At 53.1% G+C, this 15,269-nt stretch overlaps 1 protein-coding gene across 1 annotated transcript in view; it reads left to right on the forward strand.

Moving 5' to 3' along the window:
* Positions 1–15,269, forward strand: part of LOC147647194 (uncharacterized) — an 83,425-nt gene that overhangs the window by 54,443 nt on the left and 13,713 nt on the right. The window contains exon 4 of the mRNA XM_086872432.1: positions 13,144–13,554. Coding sequence (XP_086728558.1) covers positions 13,144–13,554 — 411 coding nt within the window. The remainder of the gene's footprint in view (positions 1–13,143; positions 13,555–15,269) is intronic.

The following is a 15,269-nucleotide window of genomic DNA, read 5'->3' on the forward strand; positions in this document are numbered from 1 at the left end:
CAAGGAGAGAGAGCCAGGCCCTGAGGAAAAGCCTTTCCTTGCCCAGCCCTGCCCAGCCCCTGCCAGGCAGCACCAGTGCAGGACAATCACCCTCAGGCATTTGCATTGAGACATTTGCATTGAGACATGTGTCTTGGCATGGGGATCTGTAAAAGAGTAATCATGGAATAGTTAGGTTGGGAGAAGACTTTAAATATCCCAGCACAGCTTGGTGGCACTTTCCCCCCACTGCCTGCCCAGGGCTCTGCTGCCTGGAGCTGTCCCTGCCAGCAGCTGCTGCCCTGTGCCCAGGGCTGGACCCTGCCAGCACTGCCCCAGCCCAGCCCAGCCCTGGGGGCTCAGCTCTGCCCTGCAGAGCCCTCCCAGCTCAGGGCACTGCCCAGGGGCAGCTCTGGCTCTGCAGGCTCTGATGGCAATGGCAGAGCAACCCTGAGGAGGCTGGAAAAGGACACTGATGCTGCCTGTGAGGGACCCTGTGCTGATTTCTGTCACTGCCTGGTTAAGATTTGAGAATTTATTTTTTTTAATTTATCACAACCTGTCACAAGATGTTGAATAGAGAAATGAAATGAGAGCTGAATATCAATGTGCAATTTCCCATCCAGGCAACCCAGAGCACTAGATTAAAAAAGCACAAACTTCTCTTTTATGCAGCCCCTGTATAATTTACTTGGTGTAGTCCATGGGCAGAATGGCTGAAAGCACATTAGCAATCTCCTGTGAACCTACTGATCACTAAAAGTGTCTCAGGGACTTGTCAAAATTTGTATTACCTTTATAATTCAGAATACCTTTAATATTTTAAAATTAAGAAATAAAAAGAAACAATAATAATAAATTATTATAAAATAATTTAATATTTATCCTCCTCCTCCCTGCCATTCTGAAATAGTAGGAAACTGAATACAAAGTCTTAGGAAATTTCCTCATTTTTATCAAAATCCTTGCCTTGGAAATATTCCATGACTGATCAGAAACACTCAGCATATCAGAGCTTCAGGAGCATTCACCTCCCCTCCACCAGAAATACTCAGAGATGTACTCACAGAGTCTGTAGGCACTGGGGTGTTCCAGCTTGAGGAGATGCCTCCAGGAGCTGCAGCTGCATTGTCCTGCAGCCAGAGGCTTCCTGTGCCAAGGGCTGGCAGGGATTCTGCCCCAGGCACTTCTCAGCACCTTCCCAGCCCTGACTGATTGAAGCTCTCTGTGCCTCTGGGCTGTGCCCAGGGTGGCTGCAGGCAGTGCCCCAGCCCTGCTGGGCTGGCAGAAGAGCTGCTCAGCAAGAGAAATGTGCTTTTGAAGCTCTTCTTGGTTTCCAGGAGCTGCCTCTGTGCCAGGAGCCCGGCCCAGCTCAGCAGCACAGACACAGCAGCAGGACTTTAATGAGCCTCTTGGGGCTTTGTGCTGAGGCCCTGAACATCAGTCCCTGACAGGGAGGGGAAGAAAGCTCTCAAGAACTCCAAGTCAGAATCCAACTCCAAAGTTTCTTTTCCTTTTAATGGGTCCCACTGAGGCACATGACTGAGAAAGTGTCCCCAGGCCCCAGGCAGAGCAGAGAACTGGAGGCACTGATGACAGCTGGGGACAAAGAGAAGCCAAGGCTTGGTGCCCTGGGCCACAGCAGCCAATGCTGTGCCAGCAAGGGCTGTGAGGAGACACCTTGTCCTGAGGCCCTGGGGCCTCCTGGCACAGCCCCAGCAAGGCTGGCCACTGTCACCCCCTTGGCCTGCCCTCAGCATCCCCCCTAGCCCACATGCCAGTGGCCTCAGGGATCTGCTGGAAGGAGTCCCTGGGGAGCCTTGCTCAGGAATGGCCCTGGGGGCTCCTTCATGCTCCCAGGGACTGCAGCTTTTTCAAAGGACTTTGGCTTTTGCCTTGGAGTCTCTGAGAGCTTTGTGCAATCCTGGCCTCCAATTATCTGCTGTAATTAGTCCCTTGAGAGGCTTTGTCAGTAACAACACTCAGTGGGGCTCATTAATACTTTAAGGCACTTCAGGTTCTTAAGGCACTTTCCTTTTTCCTTCCCACCCTGAGTCTCTGAGAAGTTTGTGCAATCATGGCCCCAATTATCTGCTTTAACGAGTCCCTTGGGAGCTTTGCATTGACACTCAGTGGGGCTCATCAATACTTTGAGATACTCAGGGCTTTTTCAGCTACTTTGGATTTTCCTTTTCACACTGAGTCTCTGGGAGGTTTTTGTGCAATCCTGGTCTCCAGTTCTCTCCTCCAAGGAGTCCATGAGGAGCCTGTGTTGGGGATGGACCTCAGTGGCACCCATTAATGCTTGGAGACACTTTGGGTTTTTCCTCTGACCTTGACTCTTGGAAAGGTTTGTGCAATCTCCTCTCAGGCCCTGAGGTTCAAGGGCTCAGCTCCAAATGCACCACGGGGCTCATTAGGATCAAGCAAATCCTAACAAACCATGGCTGTGCCTTGATTTCCCTCTGGTCTGGTGCAGTTCTCAGGAAAGTTTCCTACAATACTTATGGAGAAATAGTTCAAAGAGCTTCTAAGAAATACGTATTCCTATTTTAAAAGGTGTATTTTATTAATGATCTCTTTAGAGCAGAGATGATTGCAGCACTCAGTGATGGATATTGATCCAGGGTCTCTCCTAAGGAGGTCTGGCCAGGTCAGAGAAGCTGTGCCTTGAGGTCTGACCCAGTGGGGACAACCTTGCTCCACATTCCCCAGCCCCATCCTGTCTCTCCTCACTCTCCTGGGACCTGCTTTGCTCACAGAACTGGCTGCACTCAGGCAAAGAGGGGTTTTCCTTCTTTGATTTTAGCAATCTAAAACTGCTGAGTTTCCCCATGGAAAACAGACACCCTCCTCAAGTGTGTGCCAAGCCCAAGGTGCCACCAAGGAGGTTCCCCTTCCCCAAGGCAGAACCACACAAGGAATGTTTCAGACACACAGGGAGTTCTACAATAAACACAACCCCAGAGGTGGCTGAAGGCAGAATTAGAGCAGCTGCTGAAGGACAGACAAGCTTTGAACTCCTTGCAGCTGAAAGCACCAAGTGGGTTGTTGGGAGGTGTGTGAGTGAGGGAAGAGTGAGGGAAGGGAAATGCAGAGAGCCCTGGAAGTGTTTCTGTGCAGACAGGCTGCTCCAAGGGCAGCGTTGGACTTCTCTGGGGGAAACTGTGAGGGAGGTTGGGGCAGAGTGACCTCCCCAGTGACCTCGAGATGTCACACAGCCACCTGGGATGTCACAGCCCACTCAGTGGTGTCACACAACCTGCTCTGGGATGTCACACCACATTTCTGTGATGTCACATCTCTTCCTATATGCCACAAAACCACCTCGTGATATCACATATCCTCCTGTGATATCACACAGCAACATTTGATGTCATAGTTCACTCTGTGATGTCACAGTCAGTATTGTGATGTCATACAACCTGTCCTGAGATGTTACATGGCTCTTCTATGATGTCACTGCCCACTTTAGGATTTCATATCACCACCATGTGGTGTCACAGTCTGCTCAGTGATGTCACAACCCTCTCTGTGATATTCTCTATCTAACCTCTGGTGTCATAGTCCTCTCTGTGATGTCACAACCCACTAAGTGATATCACCCAGGCCACACTGTGATGTCATGCAGCCACACTACAATGTCACAACCTGCACTGTGATGTCACAGATCTCCTCTATGATACCGTAGCTGCTCAGTGACCTCACACAACAAACTCTGGGATGTCACAGTCCCATCTGTGACCTCACACAGCCCACTCGGAGCTGTCACACAGCCCCTTTCTGACATCACAGCTGCTCTGGGGCTCCAGGACACAGCCACAGAGGTGCTGCTGGGACACAGCCCCCTCTGGCACATCCCACAGCCCCTGCCAGTGCTGAGCCCTTGGCAGCTCTGTCTGGGCCTGCTCTCTGTGCCCCTGAGCTGCCCTGGCAGGGCCCCAGCCCTGCTGGGCTGTGCTCAGGAGCTGCTCCTGGCCAGAGCTGTCTCCCTGCTGTGGTCTGTTCCCATGGCAACATCTGACCCATTGTTATGGTCTGTTTCCATGCCAACCATCACAGCCCCTGTTGCTATGGTCAGTCCCTTGGCAGCTCCATGGAGACCCCATGACAGGGGTGGTTGCCATGGACACCAGCTCAGGCCTGGAGCCAGAGTCCATTGCCATGGCAACCATTTGCAGTCCCATCCCCAGGCTCATGGGATCCCAGAGCCACAGAATTGGCTGAGTTGGGAGGGAGCCATGGGGATCCTCCAGTCCAACTGCTGGCCCTGCACAGGACACCCCAACCATCCCAGCCTGGGCCTGGCAGCGCTGGCCAAACGCTGCTGGAGCTCAGCCAGCCCTGGAGCTGGGAGCCTTCCCTGGGGAGCCTGTTCAGTGCCCCAGCAGCCTCGCGGGAAAAACCTTTTCCTCACATCCAGCCTAAACCTGCCCGCCTCAGCTCCAGCCGCTCCCTCCACTCCTGGCCCTGGGCACCAGAGGGAAGAGGTTCCCGCAGCCCCCAGCCAGGGACCCGCTCCCAAGGCTGCTGCCATGGCAATCAGGCCTGGCACCAGCTGGGATGCTCGGTTTCCATGGGCTGGGCTTCAGGAATGGCATTCCCCAATTTCCTGCTCCTGCTGAAACCGCGCTGCCGCTCGCTTCCCTCCCACCTCCCATGGAAAGCACAAAAGGCAAAGATCCCAGGCTGGGATAAGAACAATTTATGAATAACAGCAACGGGATAAGGAACAAACAGACACAGAAACAATTTTGGTAACAGAAAGGATAAGACAAACCATTCACAGGGAAAACTAAAATACCACCAACTGACTCTTCCTGGCCACGTATTTCCTCCTGCCAAGAAAGGACACTCTTCTCCTCTGGTGAGAGAGAGGGAGTCCTTTTCCTGCCCCTGGCAATGACCTGAGATGGGATTGAATATAATGGACCATGATCACAGTCTCACATTCCTTGATCCCACATCATGACATTGCCATGGGCAGGAAAAGGTACAGGTGTCTTCCCAGCATGGATCCCAGGGAACATGGATCACCAGGTCTCTTCCCAATGTGGATTCTCCATGGGCGGATGAAGCTGGAGCAGTGCACAAAGCTCTTCCTGTATTTTGAGGCACCTGCAGGGCTTCCCTTACCGGTGCCTCCGTTGGTGTCTGCCAAAGTTAGACCTGTCTGAGAAGCTCTTCCCACACTGGGGACACTTGTAAGGCCTCTCCCCAGTGTGGATAGGTTTGTGGGTATTGAGGTTGGATCTGTGGCTGAAGCTCTTCCCACATTCCCCACACTCGTAGGGCCTCTCCCTAGTGTGGATGCGCCGGTGGGTGATGAGGTTGGAGTTTTGCTTGAAGCCCTCCCCACAGTCGGGGCAGCGGAAAGGCCTCTCATCCGTGTGAATTCGCTGGTGCAGGACAAGATTGGAGCTGCTCTGAAACCTCTTCCCACACTCAGAACACTTGTAGGGTCTCTCCCCAGTGTGGATGCGCTGGCGGATGATGAGTTGGGAGCTGCAGCTGAAGCCCTTCCCACATTCCTCACACTCGTAGGCCCATTCCCCAGTGTGAATCATCTGGTGGCGGATCAGGGTTTTCCTCTGTCTGAAGCTCTTCCCACACTCTAAGCACTTGTAGGGCTTCTCCCCATCCTGAAGCTGCTCCTGGACCACCAGCTCAGAGCCCCGGCTGGATCTCCGGCCGCCTTCCCGGCACAGGGTGGGTCTTTCCTCCTCAGAGCACCCTGGGATGGGTTTGGAGCCCCTCCTCCTGCGGGATCTCTGGGGCTTTTCCTCCCTGTTGGATTCCTGCACTGTGGTACCGCTGAAAACGGCCTCTTCCACGAGGTTCTGCTGCGGGGATTTCTCCTCCCTGGTCTCCATCCTCAGCTCCTTGTCTGGGGGAGGAAGGACAAGGAGAGGATGGGATTTGCCTCCGTGCCAGAGGGAAGGGGAAGGAGATCCCCCCAGTGCGTCCCCGGCAGGACGGCGTCGGCAGCGGGGTTGTCCTGCAGCCGGGGGCCAGGCTGGGCTGGGAGATGGAGCAGGAGAGAGGGGGAAAGGGGCACTGACTTCCTCCTCACCTGCCTGGGTGTCCTGGGGCATCTTCCTCTTCCTCACAGCCTGCTTCTCCATCCAGCCAAGGTTTGGGAATGGGAAATTCTGGTTCGGGAGAGAACAATGAATGAGCACGTTGAATTTGAAGGTCCCTCTGTCCAAGTCCCTCTCTAGAAGTCCCTGGGTATCTGGGGGGTCTTGGTTTGAAAGGAAAGGTGTTTGCTAAGGAAGGCAGAAACCACCATTGAAATTGATAAAAATGTAAGCAACAACCCTCTCCAAATTATTATAATCTTGATATCAAAGTGCTCTCAGATAAAGATATAGGAATAGAAATAATAGTTCTTTACTAAAGGAAGAAAAATGAAAATGCAGCAATACAAAAGAAAAAAAACAACAAAAAAACAGCACTCTGAGAGAGTCAGAATACAACCTGACACCCTGTTGGTCAGGGTGCTGGTAGCAGTCTGATTAAATGGTGGCTGCATTCCTCCTGGAGTGACTGATGTGGTTCTGTTGAAGCAGTGATCCTGTAGAATATTGTAGCTTACCTCTGAAGTTCCGGTGCTGTAGATGGGTCTGGTCTCTCCTCTGGGATCCAGTGGAGAAAGACTGCCTGTGGTGCTTTGATGCTCTGATTATATTCATGCAGGAATGCTTGGTTCCTCCCCCTGGCTGGAGCATCTCACAATGGGATGATGTCATTTTATCATTCCTCCAGTGAGACTCAATGGCCCATTAACAGAAGATATCCCCCTGGAGGGAGGATGGGTGGTGGAAGAGATAAATAACACTGCCCCACCTGGTTTTAACAGCTGGCCCATTAACAGGAGACATCCCCCAGTTATGAGGGATGGGTCATGAAAGAGATAAAGAAAACTGCCCTACAAGGTTTTAACAGATAGTGATAGAATACATACTTTTGGTTACATCTTGCATTGCAACCCAAGACATGGGGTACATAAAAATTTTACACCACCAAAATCTGGCCCTGAAAATGCCTCCCAGGAGTTCTAGTTCCATCTCTGTTCTCTCCCTTTTGGTGTTCAGGCTTTCACCCCTGTCCCAGCTGCTGGGGGTCACACTTGTACTGTGGGTCCCCTGTCTACTCGGTCCCTGACCTCTTGCTTGGAGTGCCAGGAATTTGAAAACTTCCTCCCATTTCCATCTCCCCACTTAGGGATGCTGGAAGTTTTTGGGGTCCCATGGTCCCTGCTCCCCTTATTCCCTTCTTGGGGGTGCAGGGGGTCCAAGGAGACCCCCCTGCCCCTCTCTATGCAATTGAGGGTCCCACGAATCATGGCACTCCTCCTCTCTGGGCTCCCCACTTTGGGGTCCTGGGGGACACAGGGCTCTGCTCCTCCAGGCTGCCGCTGCCAGCAGCTGCCACTGGGAACCCCAAATGTCCCCCCAAGGGGCATTTTCTTCTCAGCCTTGGTGTTCTTCATTCTCCAACAATCACCCCCAAAAAACCAACCCAGGAAGCCCCCAGGATATCTGGGCCGAGCTCCCCCTCCCTGGTAACCTGTGGGATAGGGGGGGTGTTGATCCCATGGATGGGGGGGCTGTGAATTCAGGGAGTGAATCCCAGCTTGACTGGGATATACTGGGCCTGAGATCATACTGGGATAACAAGCACCTAACTGGGATTACTAGGAGTGTCTGGGAATGGCTATGGACATGCTGAGGGCAGCTGGCATATACTGGGAGTGTCTGTGATCATACTGGGGATGACTGGGAACACACTGGGAACAATGGGAACCATGCTGGGGACAACTGGGAACAACTGGGAGTGACAGGGTCTGCACTGGGGGCAGCTGGGAATGACTGCAACCTTGCTGGGAGCAGCTGGGATCATCTGGGGAGCAACTGGAACTATACTGGGGCCAACTGGGTGCAACTGGAATCACACTGGGAGGAACGGGGAGCAACTGTAACCATCCTGAGGGTAACTGGCATCCTACTGGGATCACAGTGGGAGCAGCTGGGCCATGCTGAGTGAGACTGCTACCGTACTGGCAGCAACTGGGACTGCACTCAGCGTGACTGGGAGTGGCTGGGAGCAACTGGGATCAGCCTGGAAGCACCTGAGGAGTGACTAGGAGCAACTGGGATAGACTGGGAGAGACTGAAACCACAGTGCAGGTAAATGGGAGCAACTGGAAGCACACTGGATAATCCTGGGAGCAGCTGTGCCCATGCTGGGGTCATACTGGGATCCTACTGGAACTAGCTGGGATCATACTGGGGGTGACTGCGAAGGTGCTGGCTGGGACTGGAACCATGCTGGAGGTGACTGGGAGCAACTGGGCCCATCCTGGGAGTGACAGGGAGTCACTCTGGCCATGACTGGAATCATGCTGGAAGGATATGGGAGTGATTGGAACCATACTAGGGGTGGCTGGGTGTAACAGCAAATACTGGAAGTGACTGAGATTGTAGTGGGAGTGACTGGGAGTCACTGGGATGCTTGGTTCCTCCCCCTGGGTGGAGCATCTCACAATGGGATGATGTCATTTTATCAGTCCTGTACTGAGACTCAATGGCCCATTAACAGAAGATATCCCCCTGGAGGAAGGATGGGTGGTGGAAGAGATAAAGAACACTGCCCCACCTGGTTTTAACAGCTGGCCCATTAACAGAAGATATCCCCCCAGTTATGAGGGATGGGTCATGAAAGAGATAAAGAAAAATGCTCCTCTAGTTTTTAACATGGTGATAGAATACATACTTTTGGTTACATCTTGCATTGCAACCCAAGACATGGGGTACATAAAAATTTTACACCACCAAAATTTGGCCCTGAAAATGCTTTCCAGAAGTTTTCCATTTATGTTCTCTCCCTTTTGGTGTTCAGGGTTTCACCCCTGTCCCAGCTGCTGGGGGTCACGCTTGTACTGGCGGTCCCCTGTCTACTTGGTCCCTGACCTCTTCTGGATGCTGTGAGTGCCAGGAATTTGAAAAGTTCCCCCCATTTCCATCTCCCCACTTAGGGATGCAGGAAGTTTTTGGGGTCCCAGGGTCCCTGCTCCCCTTATTCCCTTCTTGGGCGTGCAGGGGGACCAAGGAGACCCCCCTGCCCCTCTCTATTTAATTGATGGTTTCTCGAATCATGGCGCTCCCCCTCTCTGGGCTCCCCACTTTGGGGTCCTGGGGGACACAGGGCTCTGCTCCTCCAGGCTGCCTCTGCCAGCAGCTGCCACTGGGAACCCCAAATGTCACCCTAAAGGGCATTTTCTTTTCAGCTTTGGTTTTCTTCATTCTCTAATCATCACCCCCAAAAACCCAACCCAGGGACCCCCCCAGGATATCTGGGCCGGGCTCCCCCTCCCTCGTCACCTGTGGGATGGGGGGGTGATGATCCCACGGCTGGGAGGGGGCTGTGAATTCAGGGAGTGAATCCCAGCTTGACTGGGATATACTGGGCCTGAGATCATACTGGGATAACAAGCACCTAACTGGGATTACTAGGAGTGTCTGGGAATGGCTATGGACATGTTGGGAGCAGCTGGGATATACTGGGAGTGTCTGTGATCATACTGGGGATGACTGAAAACACACTGGGAACAATGGGAACCATGCTGGGGACAACTGGGAACAACTGGGAGTGACAGGGTCTACACTGGGGGCAACTCCAGCTGGGCATGACTGGGACTTTGCAGGGAGCAGCTGGGATCATCTGGGGAGCAACTGGAACTATACTGGGGCCAACTGGGTGCAACTGGAATCACACTGGGAGGAACAGGAAGCAACTGGAACCATCCTGAGGGTAACTGGCATCCTACTGGGATCACAGTGGGAGCAGTTGGGCCATGCTGGGCAAGACTGGGACCATATTGGCAGCAACTGGGACTGCACTCAGCGTGACTGGGAGTGGCTGGGAGCAACTGGGATCAGGCTGGAAACACCTGAGGAGTGATTGAGAGCAACTGGGATATACTGGAAGAGACTGAAACCACAGTGCAGGTAAATGGGAACAACTGGAACCATGCTGGATAATTGTGGGAGCAGCTGTGCCCATGCTGGGTCATACTGGGATCCTACTGGAACTAGCTGGGATCATACTGGGAGTGACTGCAAAGGGGCTGGCTGGGACTGGAACCATACTGGAGGTGACTGGGAGCAACTGGGCCCATCCTGGGAGTGACAGGGAGTCACTCTGGCCATGACTGGCATCATACTGGGAGGGCCTGGGTGTGACTGGAACCATACTGGGGGTGGCTGGGTGCAACAGCTCATACTGGGGGTGACTGAGATTGTAGTGGGAGTGACTGGGATCATTCTGGAAGTGCTTTTCTGTAGATCTTCTGTCTTTCTGGTCTCTTTTTATTCTCCTTCCTATCCTACGTACCTGGAATATTTTTGGATATCTTAATGTTACCCAAAATCTTAAGGGTTAACACTTTTTAGGTTAAATGAGCTAAGTTTGCAAAGTTAAGGCTATGGTAAGAGTTCTTTGTGCAGTTGGATGTTGTATTAAACCCTTTGCCATAGTTCCTTGAATGCCTGTATTTCGTCAGTTAAATTTTGTGTCATTTTGACCTCTTAGCTCAGTTGGTCAGAGCATGGTGCCAGCATCACCGAGGTTGTGGGTTCAATCCTTGTGTGGGCCATTATATTAAGAGTTGGACTTGATGGTCCTTGTGGGTCCCTTCCTACCAAGAATATTCTTTGCATCTGTCCATGCTGAGAAGATCTGGTTGTTGTTTCTCCTGTGCACCAAATTCAAGCACAGGAACCTTTGGTTACCACCAGCATTGAAGTGTTCTGGGGTGTTACAGCCCTGCAGGCTCACAGTGGCCTCTTGTTTCCATAAGGCCCCAGAGTGTCCCACTGGTCCCTTGGTTCCATGGGCCCAAGAGTGCCACAACGATCCCCTTGGTTCCACAACTTCCCATGGTGTCACACTGGCCCCTTGGTTCCATAAGGATCTGGAGTGTCACACAGGTTTATGGCATTTGTCCTTGCTGCCCCTCACATCCCACTGCCCCACAAAGAGCCCCGAGCCACCCGTGAGGGACAGGCCCTGCTGGGCCAGGCCTGGGCTCAGGGCTTGGCCTTTCTGCTTCCTCCAACCCAGCCAGGGCTTGCTCAGCATTGCAGATCCCTGCTCAGAGCCTTTGGTTCCCGGCAATCCTGGCCTCCAGGATCTGTTCTCACCAGTCCCTGGGGAGCCTTTGGCAGTCCCTGCCCTCAGTGGGGCTGATTGATGCTCCAAGGGACTTGGAGTTTTGCTTCTGACGCCTTGAGCAGCTTCATCAGTTTGAAGGAGGGACAAAGGAGGATCAGGAAAAGGAGAAGGAACCACGAGGTCAAGCACTCCCTGAATTCACAGCCCCCCCACCTATGGGATCATCACTCCCCATCCCACAGGTGACCGGGGAGGGGGAATGTGGCCCAGATATCGTGGGGGGTCCTTCTTGGGTTGTGCTTTTTGAGGGGGGATGTTTGGAGAATGAAGAACTTGAAAGCTGAATGGAAAATGCCCCTTGGGGGGATACTGGGGTGTCTCAGCATCCCTACGTGAGGAGATGGAAACAGGGGGAACTTTTCATATTCCTGGCACTCCCAGCAGCCTGAAGAGGTCAGGGACTGAGTAGACTGGGGACCACCAGTACAAGCGTGACCCCCAGCAGCTGGGACAGGGGTGAAAGCCTGAACACCAAAAGGGAGAGACCAGAAATGGGGAACTTCTGGAAAGCATTTTCAGTGCTGAATTTTGGTGGTGTACAATTTTTATGGACCCCATGTCTTGGGTTGCAATGCAAGATGTAACCAAAAGTATGTATTCTATCACCATCTGTTAAAACCTGGTAGAGCAGTTTTCTTTATCTCCTCCATGACCCATCCCTCATAACTGGGGGATATCTTCTGTTAATGGGCCAGCTGTTAAAACCAGGTGGGGCAGTGTTCTTTATCTCTTCCACCACCCATCCTTCCTCCAGGGGGATATTTTCTGTTAATGGGCCATTGAGTCTCACTGCAGGAATGATAAAATGACATCATCCCATTGTGAGATGCTCCAGCCAGGGGGAGGAGCCAAGCATTCCTGCATGGATATAATCTGATAATCAGAACACCAGAGGCAGTCTTTCTCCACTGGATTCCCAGAGGAGAGACCAGACCCATCTACAGCACCAGAACTTCTGAGGTAAGCTACAATCTTCTATGGGATCATTGCTTCATTAGAACCACATCTGATACTCCAGGAGGACTGCAGCCATCATTTAATCAGACTGCTACCAGCACTCTGACCAACAGGGTGTCAGGTTGTATTCTGACTCTGTTGGTGGGTTGTTTATTTGTTGGGTTTTTTTTTTGTACTGCTGCATTTTCATTTTCCTTTCTTTAGTAAAGAACTATTATTCCTATTCCCAAATCATTACCTGAGAGCACTTTGATTTCAAGATTAAAAGAATTCGGAGGAGATGGCATGTTTACGTTTTTATCAATTTCAATGGTGGTTTCTGCTTTCCTTAGCAAACATCTTTCCTTTCAAACCAAGACACCGCAGATGACCCGATGATTTCTAAATATGGACTTGGTAAGAAGTACCATCAGAGTCCATGTGCTCATTCCTAGTTTTCTCCTAAACCAGGATTTTCCAATCCCAAACCTTGGCTGGATGGAGAAGGAGGCTGTGAGGAAGAGGAAGATGTCCCAGGACACCGAGGCAGGTGAGGAGGAAGTCAGTGCCCCTTTCCCCCTCTCTCCTGCTCCATCTCCCAGCCCAGCAGGGCCCCCGGCTGCAGGACAACCCCGCTGCCGACGCCGTCCTGCCGGGGACGCACTGGGGGGATCTCCTTCCCCTTCCCTCTGGCACGGAGGCAAATCCCATCCTCTCCTTGTCCTTCCTCCCCCAGACAAGGAGCTGAGGATGGAGACCAGGGAGGACAAATTCCCTCAGCAGAACCTCATGGAAGAGGCTGATTTGAGCAGCTCCACAGCACAGGAATCCAACAGGGAGGAAAATCCCCAGAGATCCCGCAGGAGGAGGGGCTCCAAACCCATCCCAGGGTGCTCTGAGGAGGAAAGACCCACCCTGTGCCGGGAAGGCGGCCGGAGATCCAGCCGGGGCTCTGAGCTGGTGGTCCATGAGCAGCTTCAGGATGGGGAGAAGCCCTACAAGTGCTTGGAGTGTGGGAAGAGCTTCAGCAAGAGCAACAGCCTGATCCGCCACAGGATGATCCACACTGGGGAATGGGCCTACGAGTGTGGGGAATGTGGGAAGGGCTTCAGCTGGAGCTCCCAACTCATCATCCACCAGCGCATCCACACTGGGGAGAGGCCCTACGAGTGTCCTGAGTGTGAGAAGAGGTTTCAGAGCAGCTCCCATCTCCTCAGGCACCAGCAGATTCACACGGATGAGAGGCCCTTCCGTTGCCCCGACTGCAGGAAGGGCTTCAAGCGAAACTCCCACCTCATCACCCACCGGCGCATCCACACTGGGGAGAGGCCCTACAAGTGTCCCCTGTGTGGGAAGAGTTTCTCAGACAGGTCTAACTTGGCCCAACACCAACGGAGGCACCACTAAGGGAAGCTCTGCGAGTGCCCCAAGTGCAGGAAGAGCTTTCTCCACAGCTCCAGCTTCATCCCACCTTGGAGGACCGACATTGGTAAGAGACTTGGTGATCCATGTTCCCTGTTATCCATGCTGGGAAGACACCTGTACCTTTTCCCGCCCATGGCAATGTCATGATGTGGGATTAAAGAACATGAGGGTCTGTCCACGGCCCTGTCAGTATATTCAATCCCATCTCATGTCATTGCCAGGGGCAGGAAAAGGACTCCCTCTCACTCACCAGAGGAGAAGAGTGTCCTTTCTTGGCAGGAGGAAATACATGGCCAGGAAGAACCAGTCGGTGGCATTTTAGTTTTCCCTGTAAATAATTTGTCTTATCCCTTCTGTTACCAGAATTATTTCTGATGGTGTTAATTCATCATCTCATTGCTGTTCTCAATAAATTGTTCTTATCCCAGCCTGGGATCTTTGCCTTTTGTGCTTTCCATGGGAGGTGGGAGGGAAGCGAGTGGCAGCGCGGTTTTAACAGGAGCAGGAAATTGGGGAATGCCATTCCTGAAGCCCAGCCTGTGGAAACCGAGCATCCCAGCTGGTGCCAGGCCTGGTTGCCATGGCAGCAGCCTTGGGAGCGGGTCCCTGGCTGGGGGCTGCGGGAACCTCTTCCCTCTGGTGCCCAGGGACAGGAGTGGAGGGAGCGGCTGGAGCTGAGGCGGGCAGGTTTAGGCTGGATGTGAGGAAAAGGTTTTTCCCGCGAGGCTGCTGGGGCACTGAACAGGCTCCCCAGGGAAGGCTCCCAGCTCCAGGGCTGGCTGAGCTCCAGCAGCGTTTGGCCAGCGCTGCCAGGCCCAGGCTGGGATTGTTGGGGTGTCCTGTGCAGGGCCAGCAGTTGGACTGGAGGATCCCCATGGCTCCCTCCCAACTCAGCCAATTCTGTGGCTCTGGGATCCCATGAGCCTGGGGATGGGACTGCAAATGGTTGCCATGGCAACGGGCTCTGGCTCCAGGTCTGAGCTGGTGTCCATGGCAACCACCCCTGGCATGGGGTCTCCATGGAGCTGCCAAGGGACTGACCATAGCAACAGGGGGCTGGTGATGGTTGCCTGCTAAGGATCAGATTTGTTACAGACCCTCAGAGGGGCTCCATGGAGACATTCCAATAGACTCCAGGCTGTTCAAGAGCTGGAATGTCACAGGCAGAGACAGGGGCTCCACAGAGACCTCCCAGGTGTTTCTGGGGATGCTGAAGAGCCGTGTGGTCACACAGAGTCACAGTAATTCCATGGTGACATCCCAGGGGACCCTGGGCTGCAAAAGCACCGCTCTGTCACAGGCACTCCCGGGGGCTCCGCGGTGACATCCCAGGAGTCCCCAGGCTGCCAAAGAGCTGGGATGTCACCGACGCTCCCAGGGCTTCCTGTCATGGTGTTGGGGGTTAGGTGTCCTTTTTTTTTAGTTCTGGCTTGCCCGTGGAATTTTTACCCATTAGTTGCGGGGACAATCTAACTGTGGATACTTGGTGGGTGGTCGACAAAAGACAAACAGTGGCCGGGCCCAGGGAGGGAAGGGGACAGGAAAAAAAGGAGGGTGAGGACAGTTTGGCTGGCTTTCTTCAGCTTTGGGGAAAGACATATTTGGGCACAGAGCTGCTGCGGTGGAGAGAAGGGAATTTCGCCTTCACCCAGATGGAGCTGCTGCTGCTTCTCCTTCTCCCCTCTTTGTTG

Source organism: Cyanistes caeruleus, unplaced genomic scaffold, assembly GCF_971803275.1.
Source record: "Cyanistes caeruleus unplaced genomic scaffold, bCyaCae1.hap1.1 HAP1_SCAFFOLD_65, whole genome shotgun sequence".
Taxonomy (NCBI): Eukaryota; Metazoa; Chordata; class Aves; order Passeriformes; family Paridae; genus Cyanistes; species Cyanistes caeruleus.